The 26,820-nt window shown below is 29.0% G+C and overlaps 2 protein-coding genes, 1 long non-coding RNA gene and 1 pseudogene across 6 annotated transcripts; 2 read left to right on the top strand and 2 right to left on the bottom strand.

Moving 5' to 3' along the window:
• Positions 1 to 8,969, top strand: LOC106684153 (uncharacterized). 4 transcript variants are annotated; one of them, XM_014426072.2, is made up of 6 exons: positions 1 to 178; positions 1,732 to 1,818; positions 3,946 to 4,011; positions 4,079 to 4,167; positions 4,237 to 4,366; positions 8,866 to 8,969. In XM_014426072.2, exons 2-6 carry the CDS (start codon positions 1,767 to 1,769, stop codon positions 8,934 to 8,936), a joined length of 408 nt encoding a protein of 135 aa, XP_014281558.1. In that variant the 5' UTR covers positions 1 to 178; positions 1,732 to 1,766; the 3' UTR covers positions 8,937 to 8,969. The 4 variants fall into 4 exon arrangements, with proteins under 4 accessions (XP_014281558.1, XP_014281556.1, XP_014281559.1 ...); XM_014426070.2 differs by having other exon boundaries at positions 3 to 178; positions 3,930 to 4,011; XM_014426073.3 differs by lacking the exon at positions 1 to 178 and adding an exon at positions 450 to 961.
• Positions 8,970 to 8,998: 29 nt separating this feature from the next.
• LOC106684152 (uncharacterized) lies at positions 8,999 to 19,241 on the bottom strand (the record flags this gene model as incomplete). Its single annotated transcript, XM_014426069.3, is given in 3 exon segments — positions 8,999 to 10,074; positions 12,154 to 12,365; positions 18,469 to 19,241. Coding segments are annotated over 3 exon segments (1,971 nt in total). The 3' UTR covers positions 8,999 to 9,050.
• On the top strand, positions 18,456 to 21,860 carry LOC106684155 (uncharacterized). The gene is made up of 3 exons (XR_010844108.1): positions 18,456 to 18,568; positions 20,981 to 21,128; positions 21,768 to 21,860. It is a non-coding gene; the product is annotated as an uncharacterized lncRNA (long non-coding RNA).
• An 896-nt stretch (positions 21,861 to 22,756) lies between these two features.
• The window catches only part of LOC106684151 (uncharacterized), a 109,870-nt pseudogene continuing 105,806 nt past the window's right edge, over positions 22,757 to 26,820 (bottom strand).

Below are 26,820 nucleotides of genomic sequence, written 5' to 3' on the forward strand. Positions count from 1 at the left end.
TAATTTACTTAAAACCTCAAAATATAACTTTTTTCTATATTCAAAATTAGGATTTTAATATTTTATTTTAATTTTGAGTTTGTTTTCTTACAATTTTTTTAAAAATATTTTAAAAGTGTTCTTTATATGACCTACTATGAAAATACCATTTGGACATATTTTAGGGCCTTTTTTTAAGGTAAATAGATTAAATGGGACATTATTTTCATTAGTATTATATTTTTAAAATTATAGTTTTTAAGATTGTCTTAGTTATTTCATTAGATTTTAAGTGATATTAAAATGGTTAGTTTTAATCAGTCATATGTGTTTGTGTTACTAGTAGTTTATTTCTATTAATCTCTATTAATTTAGTAGAATATTATATTTGTATTTCCCGATTAATGTCTGAATCCGTCTTTATAAATAGTTAATGAAATCAAGAAAGACATGTTTTATTTAAATTTGTGGTATAGAAAAAAAAAATCATTTTGAAATTATTCTATGATAGTTTTCATTAAAAAAAAAAAGAGAAAAATTAACCTGATTTGTGAGAATTATTAAACTGATAATTTAGGAATTTTGAGTGATTGCTGAACATTAAATTTTATATTGAGTGATTCTCCTCTAAACTTATTTGCTGTAAATGCTGCTTTGCATTGTTTGAAAGGAGGGCTGACTTAATTTGATTATTGCTTCAGTCAAATATAAAAAAATCTGTACAGCCTATATCCCCTTAAGTGTAGTGTGTTGTTACTAATATGGAACTGTCATTTCTTTACCAATTGTTGTGCTGAGTGGTGATTTTGGCAGAGTCATGTTCAACTGACAGGGTTTTTCGCAATGCTATAAATAAAGCTCCTGATCTTTCAATTCATAAACAGTGCATAGGAATGAAATTAAGTTGGGCTACCACAGCAGAACTCTAATTAGTGCCCATTCATGTATGATCATCTGGGAAGGGATGGTACAGTGTTGTCATGTGAGCTTGCTAAGTTTCAATTGCATTCTATAGAATAGTATCTGGGAAAAGTAATACATGACATCAGTATTTGATTGAGTCTTTTGAGGAGAGCTCTAAAACTAAAAAAAAAAAAAATCATTTGAGCCAGATTGAAAAAATTTTCATGTCTTATTTTTGATACTGATAGCAAGGCTAATTATTGTATATCTTATTTCTGGTATATTAAGTACAAAAATAACTGTCAGCTACTAAAAAAAATTTTTTTTTTCCATTCAAATTATTCCAACTGATAGCTAGGTTGGAAAAGGTTAAATAGCTATGAAGGAGTAATAAGAATAAAAACTTGAAAAATAAACATTGAAATAGAAGTTGGCATCTTCTTTGTAGCATTGTGGTACTTTTTTTAAGCATCTATTCAACTAGAAAAATATAATAAATACGTGATTTTTCAATGTACTTTAGGAATGAAAATATATGCTTCATTATACGTTTAATTAACCTGTTATAAATTCTATGCTTTTAATCAATTCAATTTATATTTCATTTTATTTTTAATATATTCTTTATTTATTTACATTCTTTATTTGGATTATTGAATTAGCTACCCCCTACCAAATGGTGAGCTTTACTTTTACCCATTTTGAAATTACTATGAATATTTTATCTCAAATATATGTATGTATTAAATATATCTTACAATGATCATGTTACTAATTATGTCTAACAATAATTTACATCTTAGGTCAATGAACCACTGCATACTGAATAACTTATATTTTATATTTCAGCAATACAGTGCAAATATTAATATAATATGTAAACCATGTCTGTTTGGATCACAATCGTATCTTATGGTCTTCAGCATAGTTGCATTGGTAAATTAGTTTTATTTTATATGTTTAATGTTTTCTATCTTTGGATAAATTAAACCATTTTTTTTCTTCCATTCTCTTTTATTTCTCAATATTATTGTTTAATATTTCGTAGTTTTCTATTTCTAGGTTTCTCTCACTAATTCATAGTTCAATTCTATCTCATGACTTGAGCTAGATTTTATCGATTTTCAGTCTTTTAAATTGATAAACAACTTTGCAACAATTTCAATTATTATTTTTAGAAAAAGTAAAGAAAAATGCTTACCAATAATTTTAATTTATTGAGATATTTTTTCTTTAAAAAAATGAAGGCCATTTGATTTTGCATTATAAAATGAATTAATTGTTTGAAAATTTATTGGAGCTTTAAATAGGGATATTCTATAATGTTACTGTAAATTTCTAAGCTTTAATTCCTGTTGTATTTCATATTTTTAATTTTTATAATATTTTAAGTTGAGAATATTACAAAAACAATCTCCACCGAAAATAATTAATAAAGGCTGGCTGGGACTAAAGATGAGAAGGTGATAGTTATGGCTGTCACAGCTACTAGCATCTTGTATGCTGACATTTACTATCATATTATTAGGGTTTGATTGATTTTTGGTAGTATTATCAACTATCTGTACATACACAACAAACTATTGACTCTTTGTTGCAGACTCCTGATTCTTTGTTGCATACTCTTTGCTCAGCATCATTGTTGTAATCATGTGAGGACATACACAGATTCATATGCTGATATGAATCTGTGTTTTGAGACTTTATTTCTTAGCAGGGATATCTTAAACCAAGTGAGGGTCCTGAAAGCTTTAAGATTCTGAGCTTCTCCAGAGTTTATTTTCTCAACAACTATGGGTTACCAATATAAATAAACAGTATAATAAATTTGTTTAATTTTTGAAAAGAGATAAACAATTTGTTTGTTTAAGCACTTCTAGAAGGTTAAGTTGGAAGGTCCTAAGGATCACGGGCTTTACAGTAAAGATGTTCCTCAGGCCATTAACATGTGCTCAATGAAACTGGTACTAATGGGGATATCAGTCAGCAGTTTTTGGGTTGTACAAATATATATTGGTTTGGGAATCCTCCATAAATTTTAAGGTAGAATAGGTTGACCACATTTTTAATATAAAAACATGGATTTGAGCTGAGAGGTGAGAGAGGGTAGCTGTGCATCAGAATCACATCTGTCCTAAGGATGTTGCACAACTAAGAATCTGAGACTTTTATTACAGAGGGAGGGGGTTCAAAACTCCTATGAAATATCACCCTGTAACCACCAAATGCTCAAATTCAATGTTGCGAAAGTCTAAGAAGCTGCTTGGGCTTAGCTCCAGTTTTACAGTGAGTTTGCAAGAATGGATAAAGTGAGCACTAGGCTTTATAATACATTATTGGTTAATACAAATCCCTTAAATAATTCCCTTTATTCAAAGGAAGAAATTTATTATAATATAAAATGCATTTCTTAACATATTCTGAAAGCAGCTGTTACCGATATTACAAATTGCTTTCCCTGTTCTGCAGTTAATATCCCTCCATTGCACTTCGAAGAATTGATGGTATTGCATTAGGGATCGAAAAGCAAAGAAAGTCATGAACTCTCTTTGCTATGCATTTAGAACCTTATGTCTTTATATGGTAGACAAATGTGAGGCAGTAAAAATCAAAAGCTGCCCTAGAGTTCATTAGAGATTTTTGAAAATCATCAAAATAGCTCAAAATTTTTAAATTCAGAACAAATTGACTAGTAGAAAGTTCTGATTCTATATAAAATATCTATATTCTATCCTATAGAAGATCGTATATTCTATCCTCAAATCATTAAATCAAAACCAATTTGTATTAGTAGCTAAGTATAATAAAAATAATACCAAGCTATATTACAAAAATAGAGTATATGATATTAAAAGCCCTTCAAATAATAGTAAACATAAAGAATTCAATACTTAAAACTGCCCTCTAAGCCTTTGATTTACTAAAACCATCAGTTTGTTTGAGTTTTGCAACCATCTACTTTGTAATTCCTAAATATCAAACAATAAATTATTGAATAATCTTTATCAGTATTCCAATTATAATTGAATGATCTTTCAATGTTCTAGATTATTACAATTTCAGATCTTAACAGACTTATTGGACAAGGATGTTTGTCACCATCCCTACTGAAGTCAATTGGTCCGAAAGGTAAAGTTTTATTTTATTTCAGTGGTAGGTAATCTATTCATTCTTCATTACAATAATCATATTTCAGTTTGTCCTACTTTTTTAAAGAATTCCAAGTTGATTGGCAGTGGAATAAATATATATACTTATGCCTTTCTTCTTCTGGGTGTTGTCTATGTAAGTTCTTTTTGCATATCAGTTAAAAGAAATGTACAAAACTGATTTTAACATGTTTAACACTTTTAGAATTATCCTGTGTTTTTGATGCCTTATCTGTTTCTGCAATTCCTGAATATTTCTTTGCTTGCTGTGTTGTTAATTGTGACTGTCGCGACTAATTGGTGCAACCTCGAAAAGAAAAATTTACCACTATTTGGTAATTTTAATTTTATTTTTATTATGTATTAAAGTTATAACACTAAGGGGTGAAGTAAACTATTGGAAGCTGAGTCAATGATTTATGTGTTTTTAAATTTTTTAAAAAATAATTACTGTAATAATTAACCTTAAATTTATCTAATCGTTAAAAAAAAACGTTTTCATTATTGTTTTGTGTGATTGATTGAATGCTTATTGAATTTTCTATCCAAATTGTTTATTTCACTTGAATTTACTTTTTCCATTTTGACTATACTAGTCTGAGTAGACAGATTATTCCACCTTTGTTTCTCCTTTTTTTTGTAAATAGCATAATTTGTAATAAGTAATCCTAGTACAAATTAAGCATTATTATGATAATATACTTTTGATTTTACTTCAGGAATTAGTGATTTCATGTTGATTCTGAGTACATTGTAGTCCAAATCACAGCCTCTGCTCCATAGAAGATCTTGAATGTTCTGTTAATAGTTAAGCTATGATTTCTGTTGTTTATCAGAATATTGGTTTTTTTTATTCCATCAGAACTTTGTTACTTACCTTAAGAGTGTTTTTATCTTTAAGTAGGAGCATATTGACTAATTTTCTTTTGGTTGCTGTTTGACTCCTACATCTTTTCATTGTTAAATAGTGAATTTGGGTTTCTTAATGATTAGAATATTAAATATTAACAAGCCAAATTTTGTTTATATTTAATATTGATTAGAATTTGGGTTTCAGTTGAAGTCCTATATTGGAGTTAACATCCTATTCTGGCTGTGAAGTCTCCTATGATGAATTTTTTTGAGCCATTCCCTGAATTTGGTGCTAATTAGATATAAAAATCTTTTGAAAATTAAAAATGATTGACTCAATTTTTTTTTCGCCTTCAGAGAATGCTCTTTAAAAAACAAGTGAATTCAAACTTTAGTGAATAAGATGAAGATCCTGCCTGGTATCTTCATGGTGGTTTGTACTAAAAACCCTAAGCCTGGTGTTGTGACTGTGGTATTTCTTCTGCTGTAGAGCGTTTTACAGTCATTCATAGGCTTTGGAAATATCCTGGCTATTTTAACATTCTAAGAATTAATTAATATTATTTTGTTTCTTTTAACTTCATTTATTGCCATTTGATAGAGTTACCATAATTAATAGCTAATCTTGAACAATGAGGAAGATTGGGGAAGGGAAAAGAGGGATTGACAATGTAGTTGTTGATAAAAAATTTGTTTTTTTTTTCTGATAACAGTTCCAAAGCACTAATCCAACATGGTGGGTGAGCATGTACTCACTTATCTAGTGATAGTTTGACTATAGTATGTACTATTTGACGTACATTATTATATACTTTACAGAAATAATGTCTTAGTTACAATGGATTCGGTGAATTAAAATACATGGAAATGTTATTACCACATTTGTAAGCCATACTGCCTACAATTCTGCTGATTGTTTTACTAAATTTGGTGTCTTTAATTCTAACTGTCTGATTAGTCTTCGCTGCGGATTAGGGAGGGTTTTATAACAAAAGACATGGAGTATGTGTTGCACTAATGGAGACTACAAGTAAACAGACCTCAGATGAAGGAAACAGCCGAGGTGTAGTCCCATGGTCTGAATTAGTGTTGCCTTCAGCAGTGGTGTTTCATTCATAATTAAATTTACAAATTGTTTAGGTTACTAATAAACAATTATAATAACAAATGAACTAATTAAACCTACATTCCAAAGCAGTCTTTAATTGTTTATTTATCCTTTTTTGTAAAAAGTGTGTTTATAAACTTATTTGAATGTGCTACATATAAAGTGCCTCTACACACAACAGGTGGAAAATTCATGCATGCGCAAGCATGTGGATGGGTCATTTGGCTTGGCTGGTACAAGTTGGCCTGAATTTGTGGCCAACCCTTTGAGTCGGTTTTAAGCACAAATCAAAGGGTGTTTCTGTTCAGTCAGTGTTTTAAAACTGCCAACACTGATTAAAACAAGGTGCTTTCTGTGTTTTAATTAATTAAAGAATTTCCCTAAACTTTGAATTTTGCAGTTAACCCTAGTTAATAGATTGTATATTTTAAAATTCTATTGATTCAGTGTAAATACATTATTTTTAATCTTGTTAATTAACTTTAGCAGTTTATTTTTTATTTAAGATAGCACATATCTATATTTATAAAGACATTATATTTCTAGGTAATTAAATTAACAAGTTTCTGATAAAAATTCTAGAACAAAAGTTGTACTTATAGGTTATGTAGTACTATTTCTATGAATTTTGATCATCTACAACTTACTTAGCTGATATTTACACTTGTTTTCATTTGACCTATCTTTATTTTATTCCTTTTGATGATGAAAATGGAATAATACTGACGACAAAATTCAAAAGAACCTACAAGATGTTGATACAGACATTTGTAGCTTCTTTTGTTTACTCTAATTATTTGTATAATTCTTGGATTTTTGTCTAGTGGCAAACATGTAGAACCAGCATAAAATTCATTATGTAATCATGTGGAAAAAAAAAAAGAAAGAAAGGGACATCTTAATATTTTGTGATAATTAAATCAATTTTTGTGTTTTAATTTATTATTCCTGTGACATAGTACTGCTTTTTCGACATACATTTAATTATTTTTTTATAGATTGATAATATAAAATAATGAAAATTTACATTTTGTGAAATATTGAAATTTATCATTTATTGAAAATTAAACCGTTATGAACGAGACTATATCTCCTAATGATATTGTTTTATAAATTTTGTCAAGTGTTAATTTTCAATAATTAATAAAATGTGTTAATTACAATACATTGCAATAATTCATAAAATGTAAATCTTAAATTTTTCACTTTTTTGTTAAGTTTTACTTTATTTTTGTTATAAAAAAAAATTAAATGTTTATTGAATAATAAAAAAAAAATGTATATATCTGAGAAATAATATATACACTTATTGTCTTACCTTTTGATCTTATAAAAAGTTATTAGATTCAAGCTATTGTTCATTAACAGACTTATTTCCTCATTACTACTCTTTTAAAAATTTAATCTTTAAATTTCTCTAAAAAAAAATTTTTATCTCAGCTACTTGTTTGAATTCAGCTGAGCATCAATGGAAGGTGTAAATACTGTGAAAATTTATATTAAATATATTCAAAGTTATTGAAATTCCATCATGAAAATAGCCTGTAACATGAGAATCACCCTTATATACAATGTTCTATTGTTGTGATTCATAACCTACACCATTAATATTACTACTTTTGGTGGATAGACAGCAATTGGGAAGCCATAGAGATAAAAAAAAATAATAATAAATAAATTAGCATAAATATGAATTACTTTATAGTTTCAGATTATAATCAACAACTTCAGTTGACTTTGTTCTCATTGTGTATAACTGAGTACATCCACACATTTTGGATTAGTACTTGGGAACTTGTATTCTTAGTTTCTTATAGTTTCAAAATATTTTACTCTTTTTGAAGTAAATCACCGAAATCACTTTTATTTTGGCATGTTAGATGTAGATTAAAAATAAAACTGTTAAATATTATATGAAATAAAAGTAAGTATGAAAAAAAGTTACTCATTCCAGAAATAAGGAGGGCTCTTGGTTGTGAGAGCGTTCACAGTTTTGCTGTTCATCTCTTGGTCTATCTTTATGTACATATTTTCCTATTATCGACTACTATTTGATAGATTCTGGACAAATTATCCTTTTAGTAACCCTACCTATACCTGGTCTGTAGCAGCTCTCAATATGTCCAGGATTCAATTAAAATTTAACTATGGAAAGGAGGAATAATAGCCATATTAAGAAAATGAGTTTCTGTCTGATTAATTTGCAGCTCTTTTTGGTTTCATGGCAAGTGGTTTTTTTCAGTTAGGAAAAGGATGTTGGATATTAACCCTTTTGTTTAACCTTACCCAAAAGACACAAGTGCTATGTAAAACACAGATGTCACTCCTCTGTACCTTCAAGGGTGGAGAGTTTTTGGTATGGATCATCCTGAGTCATGTGTAAATTTTTTTGGAGAACCAGGTTGTTTTTTAAAACTACAAATGTGGACCAATTATTTTCTATTTTATTTCTAGATAATTATAATAAATAAAATATTTATTAAATTTTACTTTAATTTTAAAAGTGCTTAACTTTTAAATACCTATGTTTAGGAATCTAAGCTTATTTGATAACCACAGCCATTTGACAATTATATGAAATTTATTAAAAAAAAAAAATACTGTAACTCACTCACATTTCATTTTCAAGCAATAACTTTAGCAATGTCACTGCACACAGACTATCTAAATTATTAACAAGAATAAACTCAAAAATGCTAGAATATTAAAAAAAGTTCTTTTATAAACATTTTAATTTTTATCTAAACTTTTTTATTGGTATTATTTATTATCAATGTTTTTAATGTAATATTTATTTAATTACTTAAAGGTAACAATGATTGTTGGTTAAAGATATTAATTATATTCAAATTTTAATATGTTTTTTATCCACAGGATTTATGGTCCATAATTGGTTGCAAGTTTTTTGTTTCTTTCGCAGTTGTTTACATGTGAGTGATTTCTAAATTTGAAGATCAATAAACTTTATAATATTTTAACTTGGTTTAGTTTTATTAATTATAAGGAATCAACTTGAGACAAACTGTTTTAATATACAAATAAATAACAATATTTTATTTTTAACCTGATGGTGAAGAATCAGTTGTTGTTTGAGAGCTATAATTTAAAGTCTCAATACCAGTGCTTGTTATTGTGGTATTGTTGTAATCCTGTTCTTTTGAAGGTGTTGTAGAATCAAATGGTGGAGTAGAACCTTGGGTTTTTGAAATTGATGTTTCGGTCTGTTCTTCACCTATGACCTGCCTATCAACAGTATTTTGGTACTTTTGTGTAGTGGGACAGTAGTTTCCCATTTCCTTCCATATAGTGTCATTCATACTTTTAGCTATATTTATCCACTCCCTAATTCTGACAAACATGCACCTGTCTTCAGGCATGCTGCACATATCCATCCCATCTATTCTTGTCACACCTTTGCAGCCAGTTTGTATAAAGTGTTCTGAGCCACAGAACTTCATGATAGAGCTGTCTATAAGATTGTCCATTGATGAATTACGATTCTGTCTCAGTGTTTCACCTATGAGGTCATACAAATATGCTGCACATTGCTGCGGGCAATAAATCAATTCTGGATCTATTTGACAATTAATCGCATCTTCATCATATAATCTATTATTTAACATTAATAGATCTTCTGATAGAACTGTTCCCCCAAACTGCCATACTGTTAGTAAAGCCACTTCATATAACGACCTGTCATCTGCTTTCCATTTTCCTTCGAATGGAGACCCCCTAGTGATTGTTTTCCCTTCAATGTTAATTATATTAAAATTTTCATAGTTCACCCTTAGTGCATTTTCAAATGATTGCTGTAAATTTTTTAAAAACATAAGAAATATATTTTTGGTTGGAGATGAGCGTAATACTGATTCAATGGAACAGGCTGAATATTTATCTAAAGGTTTTAGAACCATGTAAAATATATTATTTCCTGAATCAAAAACTTCCAGATCTTTTTCAGGAATACTTTGTCTCTTCTCATGTGCTTTATCTATCATTTGGTTGCAGAACTCACTTTTAATATCCTTTCCAGTCGTCAAATGGCTTTCTTCTGATGGTATGTAAAGACTTTGTTCAACTATTCTGAAAATTAGCAGAGGTGAAATTTAGCTATTACTATGCACTTTGAAGAATGATTAATTTTTAAAAATATTTTGGGAACATGGTCAATTCAAAATTCAAAACTTTGTTGTTTTTTCAAGTATAGATAAAAAAAATGTATTATTGAATTTGTGTTAAAATTTATCTGACTAGTTCCCTTTTCAATTTTATAATAAAGATAAAAATAACTGTTTATTGTTAAACAGTCATTCAGTTTCATGATTAGTTTAGGTAATATCACTTCTTGAAAGAAATTGGAACTTTCTAAAAAATTAAGTGAAAAAAAAATGACTAGCTTTAATAATAACAGAAAAATGGGAATATTTGCAATAAAAAATTATTGTTCTTGAGGGAGTAATGGCCAAAATCCAATCTGAAATTTCTGGACCAACTTAAGGGATACTGTTTCTTTTTTAGGAGAGAGGTTCTTGATGTTATCAGGCCTTTCTAGCTAGATGATGATATTTTAGAAAAAGGATTATCTAATGGTATTGGATCTGTTATCTTTGTGAAAAACAACTTAAAGTAATTAATAAGACACTTGCTTTTGTTAACTGATAAGAGCTTTAGGGAATGAGGATGAATAAAATTACTTTATTGTCAATAACTGTTGCACAGTTTATAAAACTAATAAAGGCCCTTGTAGATATCAACTATTGGCTTATTCTGAAAGCCATATTTTTGATGTATCGCCAGATTATTCAACAGCTAAAAATATCTTCTTTTTTTTCTGTTAGTAGAGAAAGATAAAATTTGTTTAGTCAGAGAGAAAAATACTTGTGGCTGACAAATAAGTGCAAATACATCACATAATTGACATATTAAATGTGTGAGGAGGGGATATTCTCCTGTATTGAAATATGATCAGATAACTTTGAAAAAATGGATTATATTTTACCTAAAAATTGTTTATATTATTTTGATGTATTTTATATTTGAAGTATCACTTTTGTTACTACTAACTATTTCAACTAATAAGTTAGGTCTTGTTATAAAATTATATTTTAATAATTTTAAAACAAGACCAAACTTATTTATAGTTGATGGAAGCCAGAGAAGAGGGAAAGCACTCACAAAACTAACCAAGGCAGATGTATGGTGACAATCTCTATGATTGGAAAACAAAAGAGGTTGTCTCCTAAGTAATATGAAACATGTAGGGTGTGATATGTCTGCTAACTAACACATGGGTCATTATAGCTTTCTCACTATTTTTAACTTTTTTTCTCTTTTTTATTGCCTTATTTTATTTTTAAAAAATTTGTGTCTGGAATCATATTTTTTTTTTGGCGAATATTTTTATTGTGTAAGTTATCATCCTTATTTCAATGTTAATGATTTGTCATTTTAGAATAAAATTCATTGGGCTAACCATTGTTTAAATATAGTTCTATCCAGAAAAGATTTATTTTCAGAAAATAGTCGCCAGAATCTGATGTAATTGATAAAAAGCCTATTTTACTCTTATCTCCAACTTCCCTCTAAATTAGGGCCAAACGGACATGGTTTTTTCGATATACACTTATACAATGGAAAATATGTTTAACAATAATTATGCAGAAGTAGCTGAGAAAATCGATCTGGGATCAGCCAGCAATCAACTTTCACAATACCTGAAAATTTCATTAACATCGGTTTAGCAGTTCAATTGCTTGTACCCGAACAAAAATTTTCCAGCAGACAACCCGGAACCAAATTTGTTGGTTCCTTGATGTCTAAAACATATGATGTGACAATTTTTTATTCTGGGGGCATAAATATTTTGTATTTGCTGCCTGAATACAAAGCTTTCCTATATTTGGTTGCAAGGAAGTAATAAATAATAAACTAATTGGATAAATTAAAAATAAAAACAAAAATTGAAAATAATTGTGGCCAAAATAAGCTTTATGAAGTTTTGTAGCAAAATATACCCTACTATGTGGTTGGGGAAAACGTGCATTAAGTCATTAATAGTATTCTGCATGTTATTGACTTTGAACCTAAATCTGAATGAATCTACTTTCATTAGCAACCTTTGTGAATTTTATCAGAAATTAATTTTAATTATGCATTACTCACTTTCCTTGGTTCAGTAGGGACATAAAGGTTATTAACATTATAAGTGTTACAAGTGAAACAATAAAAACTATAAGCCATATTGCTGAGGCTATATAAGATGGCCATTTTGCAAATACTGTAGCAGCTCCATGGGCTATACCAGTTGTTCTGGGGTTTTGATCATAATCATCTTGTTCAATTAGTATCAAACGTAGCCTCTCATCTTTACTCATCTGAAATTTATATAGTAGAAAATAATGGTTATTTCATTAAAAGTATTATAATCTTATAAAGTGTATAACATACATAAAGGGTCATTCCATGTCAAATGGCCCGATAAAAAATTAATATGGCACTCACACTCTCAGATTTTGATGAAACTTTATGGAAAATTTACTCTGTTACTATCCTAGTAACTCCTGAAAAAATTATTTTTCCAGTTATTTATGTTCTTTTATATGAGGAGAAGATGATTGGGGGTGCAGTCAGCAAAAATACACAAATAAACAAAACTTATTTATTTGTGACAATGTTTCGAATTTCAAGCCTTCATCAGGGGACTTTAGTGGACTTTCCGGTAAAAGTCATAGTTTGTTTTTGATTTGTCACTAACCAAAACCTCAGAAAATGCACCCGTAATGTGTAATTACAACTTTAGAAATATTTTCACTTCAAAAATTATTCAAAATATCATGAAATTTTGCAGGAAGTTTGTTATACCTAAAAGTTTTTAGCTTCTATCATTCCCTTAAACAACTTCAAATATTTAAATATAATTTTTAAAAACACTAAGAAACAGTTATTTAATGGAGAAGATGGTCGGGGGGAGGAGAGGGAGGTACGATCAGCAAAAAAGAATATAAATAAACAAAAAATTATTTATGTTGTTTATTTAGTTTTTTTTGCTGACCACACCCGACCATCTACTCCATTATTAATATATGGTCAACTATCTACACCTTAAACAGTTATTTAGTTATAATAAATGTGATTTACAAAAATCACCATATCTAGAGTATCTGAGATGAATCTCGAGTATCTGAGATATGGTGATTTTTGTAAATCACATTTATTATAAATAAATGTGATTTACAAAAATCACCATATCTAGAGTATCTGAGATGATAGAATGCTGAAATTTGTTTTAAAATATTAGAGGATACAAGAAGCTCCTTGTTCTATCTGGAATTTTCCCTTTGGCAGGAAAAAAACATTCAGCTGTTATTAAGGTAATAATAGAGTAAATTGTTCCAAGTTTCATCTGAATCTGAGGGTGTGGGTGTCCAATTATTTTTATTTTTATATAATGTTAATGAGACTGGAATTTCTTAAGCTTTAGATTGTGCTAAATTAAAAAAAAAAATCACAAAAAGATAGGAAAAAAAATTCTGGTGTTATTAAGGTAATAGTAGGATTAATTGTAGCATGTGACAGCTAAATTTGAGAGGTATAATGATGGTGTAATGATCTAGGTGATGACATGGAATGACCCAAAAAGTATCTTATTGAAATATGTCTTAAATGCTAATAAATCTCAAATCTCTTTGGTCAGTTAAAGAACCTATGAGTAATAGCATTATGTGGATGAATTCAAAATTATGGTACAGTTCAAAAACAGTATTGTACTTGAAAGAAAAACTTATAGGTTATAAACTATGTTCTGAAGTATACAATGAAACCTATTGGATTGTTAAATATATGTCCTTACTAATGATTTTACGGTTTCTGAATGGGATTTCTTCACTTCCAGGGTTATCACAGTTCATGGCCTCACTTATTTAAAAATAGGTGAGGTCTAACCCAACTTATTTTTCAATTTTTAAAATATGATGGGTTATAATATATCATTCTTTACCCAAAAATAAAACCAACTTCTATAACCAAAGTATCTCCGTATATTACAAAGCATTGTGAAATCATGTCTAAACTTTTCTTGCTCACTCCCTTAATTTTGTTTTTCTGAAATCCAGTAGAAAGGGGATTTCATCACACTAAATACCTGGGCAATATTGCTTTAACATGACCACCTAGTGCAATAAGCTACAAGTTTCTCAATTAGTCATTGTTTCTGTGGTAACTGATAGACTTGGTTTTATCATAAGGGTATTTTATTAATTTTTCCTCCTTAGATAGTATCATTTCAGTGATAAAGTAATACATTTCTCTTGAGCTTTGGATATTTGAGCAGCTTCTTGAACTCAATAGGTAAGTTGAGTGTGTAAATAAAGTGTAATGTTCTTCTACTATCCAGTATTATTTTTCAAAACCTCACTTTCTTGGAACTCACTCTTCAAGCTTTAGTGCACTAGGAACTGAGGACATCATGTAATAATCAAGTTTGTAGTTGCTGTTTATTCGAAAAAACATCTACCCTTCTCATATTTCTTTCCAAAATTACCGATCTCTTCCCCTCCTGAAGAAAAGAACTCAAAAACCACTATCTACTTACATTTTCTTATTAAAACATTCATTTTAAGCATTGAACTACTAAAATATCATAATCCCCTCAAAGCTAAAGTAACATGTCACGAGTGCCTTACTCAAACTATCCTCTTATGAAATATGTTCACCACTAACAAAACTATTTTATTCCTCGTCAGATAGCAGCCTCCAGTTAAGAAAGACAAAGAACTTACTGTTATTCAAAATGTTAATCATAGTTACCTGCTTTATTTTTAAAATGTATTTTTATTTATTATTGAATAAAGAAATTTTATGATGAAATGTAATTTATTTATTTTTAAAATTATTTCTTTGATACAATGCTATATTTTTATTGTTAGAAATAAATTAAAATTTCATGGAAATCTAGTTTTTGTCATTCCCAAAATACTCAAAGAGAGTATATCACTAGACGTCTAGATTGTGATTCTCACAGCCAAATTTTTTCATTTAATTATTTATATTATTTTAATTTGTATCTCAAAGATCACTAATGATTATGAGAGCCCACTTCACAAAGATCCAAGAAACACCTTAGAGAAAATGTATGTTGAAAAAATCAAATTTTTTAGTCAGTATTATACCAAAATTTTGAAATTATTCATAAAACAAGGGTTTTCAACACTAACTGTTTATCTTTAACTTATATGGTATCCAGTGACTAATTTATGTCTGTCCAGAGCTATTTGGCAGCTTAATTGTTAATTTCATGATCTTGAGGATTACAAGCTAAAATTATTCTAGTCCAATGAAAACTGCCAATTTATTGGACTGAAAATGGTTTCAATTATTAAATTGTCTTATTCAATATAAAACATAAATTTTCTTCGAGAATATATTTTTAGTTATATTAAATTTGTTATGACAATTTGACCATTTGAGTTGAATTGTTAACATCTTTTAGTTACATTAGCTCTTTGATTTTGTCACCATCAATGATGCTGTTAGAGAATATGCTAGTATTTTTTTTTTTAGAGGATGTTTATCAAGGATAGATAGAAGATTGGAAGATATTCATAAAATATAAAAATAAATATGTCTAATATATGTAAGATGATGGAATAAAAGTTATTTCTACAGACAGTGAAGGACACAGACAGTGAGCTTTTGTTACAGTTTTTAGGGTAAATAGAAGGAATGGAAGCGCTATAAGAGATTGATATTTAATTTTGGACAGATGAAAAGGGCATTGGGTATTGGCAAGGATATTTACTGCTCGAGATGATATGGCTATTATTATTATTATAAGGAGATGATTGAGGGAGAATCAATAACGTGAAGTTGAGATACATATTTGATTAATAGGAAAGTCTAGATCATACTTGTTTAATGAATGGATATTTATATAACATATTGCATATAAAATATGTATTTATATTTAATTGTTGGTTATTTAAGAAATTGATAAATGTTTAGTTCAATTTACATTTGATGTCTTACCCTCTTATTGGCTGCTAATATAATCTTCCTATCCTGTGGCTACTAATATCTATGACAAACAGATGCATTAGATGCCAATGTGATTGTTTACTACTATTGAATCATTTAAGAACCTTGATTTATTGATTTCAAAACAATATATTCACAGGATAACTGAAATATAAGGAAATAATTTTTTAAATATTAATATTATAATTATTTAATACTTCATTCAAGAAATGAGAGCAATTTATCAAATGATATATTTTCTAGTATGGTTAATTTTACCTATTTTGTCATTTTAATATTTTTCAGATTGATATTATGTCATGTATTTCTGTATTTCTCAGTATATTCATGTTATTCTACTGCTGCTGTAGTATAATAGTTTAGAGGTACTTGCATTGAACATAATTATGCTGTTTTGATAATTAATTGAAATATGAGAATAAATATCATTTATCATTATTATTTTTTTTTGTATTTGTTGTTAAAGTTGAAAAAAAAAAAAATATTCTTTCTACTTATTTCAGCTCTACAATTAATTTTTAAACCCATATGAATAAAATCATTTTACAAAAACCATTTTAATTTAAAATATGATTTGTCAAATTTAAACTTCAAATTCACCATATGTTTTACACAAACATATGTATTTATGAAAAATAGAATAAACCTATGGATAATTGTTTCATTACAAAAGAAACATGCGAAGTCTCAAATAACTGGAATCAAATACTATATACTACGATTAACTGTTATCCCCAAACTTCTAGAATGGAATCATTTCAATATATTCAACATGAATCTTCAGATAGAAAAATATCAAAAATTAATTTCTTTTACAGCACTATTGATAGGGGCCAGATTGTCTAAAATGGTACATGATACAAATAGCAAAGATGGGATGCATCCTTTGAAGCACAAAATAACAATAAAATATGGGGGTATATTTTACCCAGTATGGGTCAGAGCCTCCACAAGTAACTTTGTCTCTTGCTTGCCTGTACTTGTGCATCTTGTGGTAGTCTATTTACCCATCGGAACCCTGATCTCCCTCTTTCTTTGGTATGTTTATACTTTTTATTCAGCAGTTTTTCATTCTTCCACAGGACCAGCCCATTTCAGTTTGTGGATTCTTATCTGTGATATTCCTTTTTATTTCAAAAACTTTGTGAAACCCAAAAAAGTGAAATAACACATTACTTGAGATCAGGTAAATTAAAACTGTTTCTTATTAATTGAACTGGAAGAGGAGAATAATAAATCATGGCACCTGCAGAATTTCAACGATTTTTGTTTCATTATGAAATAACTAATTGCTTTAATAAATCAATAGTATTCGTAATTGTTACATCTGGTGCAAATTAAAAAAAAAACTATGGTGTATGAGAATGCTTTGCTGATAGATGATTCTCAAGGAAGAATGCAAGTATCAGTCGATGAATGAATTCAGGAGTTTGTCTTAAAGGGGAAAGTTTGTAAACTTCATGTTAAAAGAAATGAAGATGAGTTGCGAATGACCTGGAACGGCTTTGGCTCTTAAGGGTTATTTAAATACTATTTTGATGTAGGTGGTAGAATAGATTAGACTCCATTTAGAATAAGAGGTATGGAAAGATCAGGTTTCATCATATTTCAAATACAAATTAGAGCTGAGCTGAATGTCAGAAACCCATATACATATACACATTAGTATATCTATCAGTACTACTATATAGATTAGAGAGCTGGACTACTAACAAGTATTTAAATGATATTGCATTTCTGGCAATGATAAACCTGTTGTAAATAGTGAAAACCCATACTCAGAATCAATTGTTAAAATTGGAATTAGGACTGCAACCTTAAGCTGTCTGTTGGCTCCAGAAAGCTTGACTGAAAGAAAGAAGCTAGAAATCTTGGGACCAGACCAAGATGTAAAACACAAGACATAGAGGAGTTAGAGAGGACACAATGTTGGATTTTGTGAGGAAAATGCCAAATGGGGTAAATAATATGTGGCAACATGACCTTCATACCTAGTGACACAACAAAGATAAGAGACAGGAAGATGCTAGATGAAATAGAGAAGAAATCTAAAATATGATATGGGTGTTTTTTTTTTTTACAATCATTTAGAACAAAAGAAATTAAAGAATAAGATGAGTCATAGAAATATAATTACATTGTTAGTGTTGTTTTGGTCTAGGTTACAAATTGTTTTATTATGAGTGGACAAAAATTTTCCAAGCTCACAGTCCAAGCTGCAGTTGTTTTCTTGAGTTCTTCTGTTATCAAAAAGGGACAAATTGAACTGAAGTGGTCACAGATAGATTTATTATCATTGTCTATCACTTTTATAAAAGAAGATAGATTCTTTTTATTGTGATCATCAATTTCTTTTGTTAAAACATCTGCAAAATGCTTTTTTTTTGTAGATTTGAGTTTATTTAATATCCTGAAAAGGAAACTGTGGCAATGTTTGTTGCTTACCATTACATATGGAGAGAGCTGTAGACCATCATAATTTAAGATGTCTGGAGTATTGAAAAGGACATCAAATGACATGACAGCTCCGCCATACAACCATAGAGTAAGCACTTTTCCTTGAAACAATGCTATGTTGTCATCGCACTTCCAGTTTCCTTCAACTGGAGTGTTTTTAAAAAAATCGTTCCCTTTAATACTGGTTGCTTGAAAATTTTTATAATTATTTTGTAATAGCTTTATAAAATCTGTTCCTTGAATTAATTCTTTTGGTCTGTTGCAAAGTAATTCAATCAAATGCGTATGATTGGGGTATTTGTATAATATAGACTCTAAAGCACAAGCTTCTTGGTCTGTGATGATTCCATCATCTTTTATGAAATAAACACTTCCATCCCAAAATATTGGTTTATTTGCATCTGTTGACTTTCTCTTTAAAGCAAGTGTTCTTTCGCACTCATCATTATCGTCTTTCTTTTGGCTAGGTACAAACTTGCTAAATAGTCCTTTAACATCTTTTTTTTTAGGATTTTTTATAATTGCCTTTTCATTGTTTTCTGGGAACTGAGTGAAATAGTAACCACTGCTTGACTCAATAAAAATTAATAGCGCAATGCATGCTGAAAGAAGAACTGTAAAAATTATTACTTCAATAGGGCAATAATGGGTTTTCTTTGCATCATTATCTCTACTCAAAAGTAAACATTTTTCAGTCCTTGAACAATCAACGTTCATGTACATTTTATTTCATATTATTTTTTAAAATAATTTTATATTGAAAGCTTATCCAATATTTGTTTAAATAGAAAATACTAATGCTAATTAAATTTTAACATTTCAAGCTGTTTCATAGTTTATTTTAAGCTTCATTGAGTAAGGTATGATTTATTTGTTTTTAAAATTTTCCCATGTGTTTATGCTACATATAATATTTTATGAAACAATACAGTATTAGTGTACGTTACAATGATGGGCCATTAATAATGATAATTAAATTTAATGGACTTACATTTGTTGATGTAGTTATATTTCAGTTTTATTTGTCTGTACATATAACAGCCTTTTAAAATTTCAATTGCTTTTTATTGTTGGCCATAAAAACATAATATTGCAAACTATTATTTATTAATACTATATTATACAGAATTAATTAAATACAATAGAAGAAAACACATGTTTAGACAAAAAAATATAAATTAGGTGTATTTTATTAAAAAGTCAATATATCCATTTTTGGATAAAACTATAATGGTTTTTGTCATAAAAACTTATTATGGTAGCATCTCGTGTAAATAATTCAGGTTGTTATTAAAGGTGTTGATTTGTAACACCTATTGAGTATGGGAAAATTTTAATTTTGAAATAAACTGAATTAGTTTTAGGTGTAGAATTTTAATTTGTTTACAAAATAAAAAAACAACTTTACTTTTAATAAGTGATTATATTAACTTTGTTAGAATACTCCTGGAATTATTAAAATTTATGAATTAGCAGTACTCACATTTGGACATCGATCAGCTTATTTAAATTAAGTTCTCTGTATTCAGGTACTTGTAATGAAATATTAATATTTTTAATACAGTTCAGTGAATACTTCTATGAATACAATTATTCAAACCTAGGTACCTAAATCCAAACCTAAACTGCTGATAATTATGAGTGTATTTTTGTTTTGGTCGGAATTTGCTTACCCAACACTTTTTGTTCAACATGACAAAGTGGTAATGACTCATCTAGGTGTTTTATTTGAAATTAATTTAATTTTCTAAAACAAGATTAAGTGATATTTAACATTAATTGAATTGGTTGATATAATAAATTTTTGAACATTTTGAGAGTTTATGACCTTGCACTTTCAGAATAGAAGAGGCATAACAAAATAGTCTTTTTAAGTTCCTGCTGTTGTGGAAGTTATTTTAGTACATTCCATTTTTTTTATTTGTATACCTTAATTGCTCTAGCTTTATCCAGTTTTTTCTAGTGCTTATAGTTCTCAAAAATACTGTCTTTAAGAACAATTACAGAAAAATAAACTAAGGAAGAATATTAAGTGATAATGATGTCATGTTTCAAAGAAATTATAGAAATGTACTTTATTATCATTTTCATTTTACACGACTATTACTGTTGCATTATGTGATTCTTCTGAAATTGAGCTAAGCCTTTTTTTTCTTTTTCTGTTTTTTTTTTATAATAAAATGATATTAATTTTTTATTTACCCAAATTGATATATTTTTTGTGGGATATTCTAAAAAATAATATTGATCATTAGTAATATAGACTGGATTTTGTTTTAGGACTTAGTTATTCGTTAAAATTTAAATATTTTATGTTCAGTGTTAACATCATCCTTTAAATTTTCTTAGAATTTAAGAAATATGGTTTGGGGTAGGAATGAATAGAAACATATTTACAATGCAATTTATTTTTATACTTGAGTATCCTTACTTTTAAGTAACTTCCTGCATCATAAAATACTTAAAGCCCTCTGAATAACCTGTAGAATTATTGTTGCAGAAGTCGATGAAGATATACTCAGCCATTGCATCCCTTTTTTTGAATTCAGGGGCATGGTTCAATCTTGCCTTTGGGGCATGATCTTTGATAGGATTTGAGCACGATCTTCGATACCAGTACTATGAGTGTGATACTACTTTAATATTTGGTAAGGAGTTCTGTAATATAAGTTATGACCAAAGTTTGAATGTTTTATGCCATTGCATATTTTGTTTGAGTACTTTTTTTAAGCCACTGATCAAACATATTTCCTAATCAGTGTACCCACATGCAATTAACGGAGTTTTATTTTCATATTTGATGATAAATGTACATATTTATAAATTTGGATTATTTAAACTAAATAAAAAATTGAAATAATAAATTAAAATACAACAATAAAGAAAAAATTACAGATAAAAAAAAAATCAATGGTTCATATTTATTTAATTTGCAATACAATAATATATCAAATGTTACCTTCAGTTATTCATTTCTAACAATATATCTAATTTTAAGTGCATACATTTATGCACCTATCATATAGGTTGTAGTTGAAAAAGCATTCTTATATTATAAAAATATTTTAAATGATAAAAACCAGAATGTTCAGAATCAAATTTAGAAATGCATCTTGTAATAAAATTTAGTGCAGAACAAAATAAATAAGTAACAAATAAATTAGTTTCATTTGTTACTTATATATTTTGTCCATCTTGTTAATTAGTTTTTAAATTTAGTCATTGTCATTTCATTATATTAATAATTTCAAATTCCAATTACTTAAATGTTGACTCACATTTCACAGGTGTCAGAGTCCTGAACTACCAATTAAGAACTTCATTTGTCGAAGCTATGAGGGGTCTAATTGTGAATATTAAATATTTATCTCTCTATTGTTTCCCTGTTCTCTCTCTTATTTAAAATTAAGTTATAAACATTTTATTTATTTTTGATGTTTATAGCTTTATGTTGGCAGAGATGTTATAAGCGAATCACCTTATATTAAAGGTATTAAAGTTAATTACTTAGCTTATTTAAAATGTTCTTATTTTTCTAGACATATATGTATATTGATGGTGTTACAGTGTGATGTAAAAATTCAGTTTTTATCTTATATAAGTTGCTCTGTCGCAAAATGGTGAATATATCGATTGTGGTTCACTGGACATTATGTTCTTTGTCTAGTTGCCAGTGGGTAGTTGTCAAGCTTTTGTGTGTGCTGTGTTCTTTGTTCTCACTACAGTAAGAATATTTTATGTTATTTAACCATAGCTAATAAAACAGTAATAACGGTAAAATATTTTATTTGTGTTAACCACTCCCATGTTCAACAGATGGTATACAGTGAATACCTCGTAACTCCATTTTGGTAAATTTTACTGGAGAAACAAATGAGTTTTATAAAAAATGTATGAAATGATACTACATGCTACAGCTGATACTACTTAACACATGTATAGTTATAATAAATTTCATTTATATTTATATATTTATGTATATTAGAAATATCTATAGATTTTCAAATCATTGTGTGTCATTTCAAAAATGACATTGTGTAATTGTGGTTTTTATTTCAAAAACTGCTGAAGTTAAGAGGTTTTAATTGCTTACCATCGACATATGTCTTATGTATATTTGTATAAATTTGAACTGAATGGATTTTTTTTATTTTTATTTTGCTAGGCTTATTAAAAACATTTTATGCAAGATTTTATTATTTAATATGGTTGAAATATTTTTTCAAATTTAATATTAATGGAAAGTTATGTGGATATAATTAAGTACAAATTTTAATAAATATAGGTTTATTTTGAGCAACATATTATTGCAATTCATATTGCACAATAAAAAAAAAATTATAAATAAGTCTTCCTACTGCCATTTGATGCTTTATGCTCAACAGTTCAACATAGATGTTCTATACACAGCAGGCACATTAATTACAAAACTAAAACTAGAATAAACTAAAAATTGTTACTAATCAGTATTATTCACTGGAAGGTATAAGACACATTTGTTTTAGTCACACACTTTGATCATTTGCTTTTCCCCACACCTTCCAAAGTCCAATAGTAACTGACTGGGGTCAGCAAGGCATTTGTTTTTAAATACTTTGCCGAGGAAAATATGTACATTAGTCAGCTCTATTGGAATTTCCCCAATTATAAAAGATCACAAAATAATACAAAGGTCCATTTAACAATAAATAATGTTAAAAAAAAGGTGATTTTTAAGGTGATGAAGTATCTTCATGAAAGACGAGGTTGCTATGTTAAAGGCACATCAGGTACGTTAGTGACTTAGTATCCAATTTCTTTAGTTTCTATCGGTACTGATGTTGGTGGCATCAATAAGGGCTGGCTTACAGAGCACGATGGCACTTTATATGTTTTTTCACATCTTCTAGATACATCCCAGTACCTGTAGTTTTCTGGGCATTCATACATATAACCTGAAAAAGGTTGAACACAATTGTAATTAGTGAAAAAAATTTTTGTCATTTAATCTAATAATTACAAACTATCGAAGGCCACTGTTAAGTTTGGCACAACATTAAAGTAATGATGAATAAATTTAATCATTTAGTTCTTTGATAGAGGGGAAACAAGGTAATAAGTTATTGTTTGTAACAAAACTATTTCTTCAGTTTTGGACAATTAAAGTTATTTTCGACTGATGGTAAAGTGAAATATGTATATGATATTATTTTTATATTGGGAGCAAATGTTGAAGGATATAATGATAATAAAAGAACTAATTAGAATCCTGATCACGTATACGATATATGAGATTGTCCTTCATACTTATTTTCATATTAATAGTAAGAATTTTTTACCTTGCATTCTTCCTCTCTGGTTATAAGAACATTTGAAGAACCTTTGACAATCTCCTTCGTATGGGAAAGTGCCTACTGCTGGGCATAAAGATCTTCTTGACCTCACTTGTACCTTTCAAATAAGAGCGATATGTAAATTTGATTAATGGTTATTCTAAAAATTAAAAATGCTTTAATTATAAATGATCAGTTGTAATCCTACATTTTAAGTTCCAAAGGGTTTTTAAAAATGCTTGAAGTAGGGAAAAATTAGGGTCATTTGAATAAAGCATTAACTAAAGAAAAGTATGTTATCATAAAGTAAAATGTGAATTTGAATATTATCATGTAAAAAAGAAAGTGAAGTGTATCTTGGAATGAATTAGGATACTTGCGAATGAAACCAGCTCAAGCAGCAGAAAATTTCAAACTCACTTACTACAATCAAGAGTAGGCCTGACCTCTAAAAAAGATCCGTTGTGGAGTTTGTTTATCCCTTTTAAGTGAATGTAAGTCAATTGCTATCTAGTAAATAATTATATAAGTAGGAATGTTGAATTTTCTGCCACTGGAGCTTGTTTTGTACTCTAGTAACTTAATTTCTAATTTTAATTTAAGGATCAAGTGATGAACTATAGCTTTTTCAGCTCCCGAGGTCTGTGCTACTATCTTTCAATTATGATGATATCAGTTTATTTTCTGGAAATGTTAAAGGTGTATTCATAAAGATTTTGAGTTAACCATTAATGTGCATCTTCAAAGTATCATAAAAAAATGGTTTAGTATTTCTGAGTATCAAAGATTCTTAAAAACAATGGATAACTGTTTTTAAAATTACTTTAAGGATTTTTTGAACATAGAACATGTAAATTAATTGAAAAGATGAAAAAATTTAGTGATGTCAAATGAAAATCAGTATTAAAAAGTAATAAATTAATTCTAAATAGATTGTAATTTTCTTAGGAAGATGTGGAATCATTTCTTATTTAGTTCTATCCAGAATTCATAATGATAATCCCTTCTCATTTTATTGGCACTGCAGAATAATTTAACTTACAGGAGGAGTTGATCCATCTGCTAACCGCTTATATATCCTTGTTTCTGCCATTTTCCCGGTACATGGTTCAGCTTCGCCTGAATCAAACAAATTACTTTAATTTCTTCAAAAGTATATAAATATATTATTTTCTTTATTAAAGAAACAAATAACAAAATGAAGAAATCAGACTTTCATATATTATATATAAATCATTGGGGTTCCCGACTAGCAAAAGAGTGCAGCTCACTAGGCCAGAAATTAAGGGACTGCAAGCCTATTTGATCTTATAGAGCAGTGGTTCCTGAACTTTTTTTCTCACACGGCATCTTTTTTTGGTCAAAAAAATTTCAAGACATCCTTGAGCTAAAAAAAAATTCAAGCGTCCCATGCTAAAAATTATATAGAAATATTGTGAAAATTATTCTCATACCAGTTAAGTATGTAGGAAAATAAAAAAAAACCAGTGTAAAGTAAAAGCTGGAATGCACTGTATATTTTCCAGTTTAATTTTAAATTTTTTCTTTTTTTTTTTTTAATATATTGAGGAAGTGGCATTTGTTTCTGGCACTCCTGGCATACCCTTGGGACACTTTAGGAACCGTTGCTATAGAGGGTAGGGAATACTCCAAGTAAATCCTCCCCTCCCCTCCCCACAAAAGAGTTGTGTTTAATGTGTAAAAAGTATGCTGAAAATCATTCAAGTAATACTTAGGTCATAAAACAAAAGAAAACAGTAAACAAATTTTGGTTTACCAATCAATAATTTGTTAATTCGTTCAATAGTGTAAAAAAATTGACTATGGATTGTGTCTCTAAAATAAATTTGTCAAAATATTTACCATATAAAGGTTTTTAAAATTATTTATCATCATATAAAAATATTTATCTTGACTTTTTAAGAAACTTAAATTAAACAAGTGTAGTCGTCGAATATATACAAGCCCTTCTTATTCTATGAACATTTCTTTAAAAATTTCATTTCTTTGGAAAATTTTTTACTGGTGCTGCTGGACCTTCCTGTGGCCCACCTGTTGGGAACCACTTATATAAAATGATGTTAAAAATTATAATATTAATTTATAGTTGGTTATACTAACTTGGTGGTAGACACTGTGTTTTGCTTTCATCGTATACAGTTCCATTGCTACATGAGAGGATAAGGACCTTGGCATTATTGTTTGAAGTTGTACATTGGTAAAATTGGTTACAATTTTTAGGGTGTCGCTTAAATCCAGTGGGACAAATTAGACTGTACTGATTATCCTCTAACTCCTCACACTGAACATTTGTAGGCTTTGAAGGAGATTGTGTCTCCTGGCTAGTTGGTTCCATTGGTTGAGTGGTTGCAAGTTCTGTTGAGGTTTCAGTTACAGTCCCTGTTGAAGTTGTCTCAGAATTAGACTGACTTGTTGTACCAGTTTGCGTAGAACTTGTTTGAGTAGTTCCAGAAGTTGAATCTGGTTGAGTGGTTTCAGGTTGTGTTGTCTCTGGTTGAGTAGTGTCAGTTATAGTTGTGCCAGATGTTCCTGGTGTAGTAGTAGGGGGTGTAGTGGCAGGAGGTGTTGATCCTGGCTGTGTTGTTCCAGGAGGTGTTGATCCTGACTGTGTAGTTCCAGGAGGTGTTGTTCCTGTCGGAGTTGATTCTGGTTGTGTTGTGCCTGGCTGTGTTGTTCCAGGCTCAGTTGACCCTGGAGGTGTTGAACCAGGCTGTGTGGATCCTGGTTGTGTTGTACCTGGTGGTGTTGAAGCAGGTTGTGTTGTTTCTGGCTGAGTCGTTCCTGGAGGTGTGGCTCCTGTCTGAGTTGATCCTGTCTGAGTTGTACCTGGCTGAGATGTACCTGGTTGTGTTGTTCCAGGCTCAGTAGATCCTGGGGGTGTTGTACCAGGCTGTGTAGATCCAGGTTGTGTTGATCCAGGTTGTGTTGTTCCTGGCTGAGTGGTTCCAGGAGGTGTGGTTCCTGTTGGCGTAGTTCCTGGTTGAGTAGTGTCTGGCTGTGTAGATCC

The sequence above is a fragment of the Halyomorpha halys genome, unplaced genomic scaffold (genome assembly GCF_000696795.3).
Source record: "Halyomorpha halys isolate HHAL.00 unplaced genomic scaffold, Hhal_1.1 Scaffold548.1, whole genome shotgun sequence".
NCBI classification, from domain to species: domain Eukaryota; kingdom Metazoa; phylum Arthropoda; class Insecta; order Hemiptera; family Pentatomidae; genus Halyomorpha; species Halyomorpha halys.

Bases quoted from the DNA above. Each gene is read 5' to 3' on its own strand.
- LOC106684153 (XM_014426070.2), top strand. From the start codon at position 137: ATGAAAATACCATTTGGACATATTTTAGGGCCTTTTTTTAAG. The intron at 179-1,731 runs GTAAATAGATTA...TTTATATTTCAG, and splicing joins TTTTAGGGCCTTTTTTTAAG to CAATACAGTGCAAATATTAA. The intron at 4,168-4,236 runs GTAAGTTCTTTT...TAACACTTTTAG, and splicing joins TTCTTCTGGGTGTTGTCTAT to AATTATCCTGTGTTTTTGAT.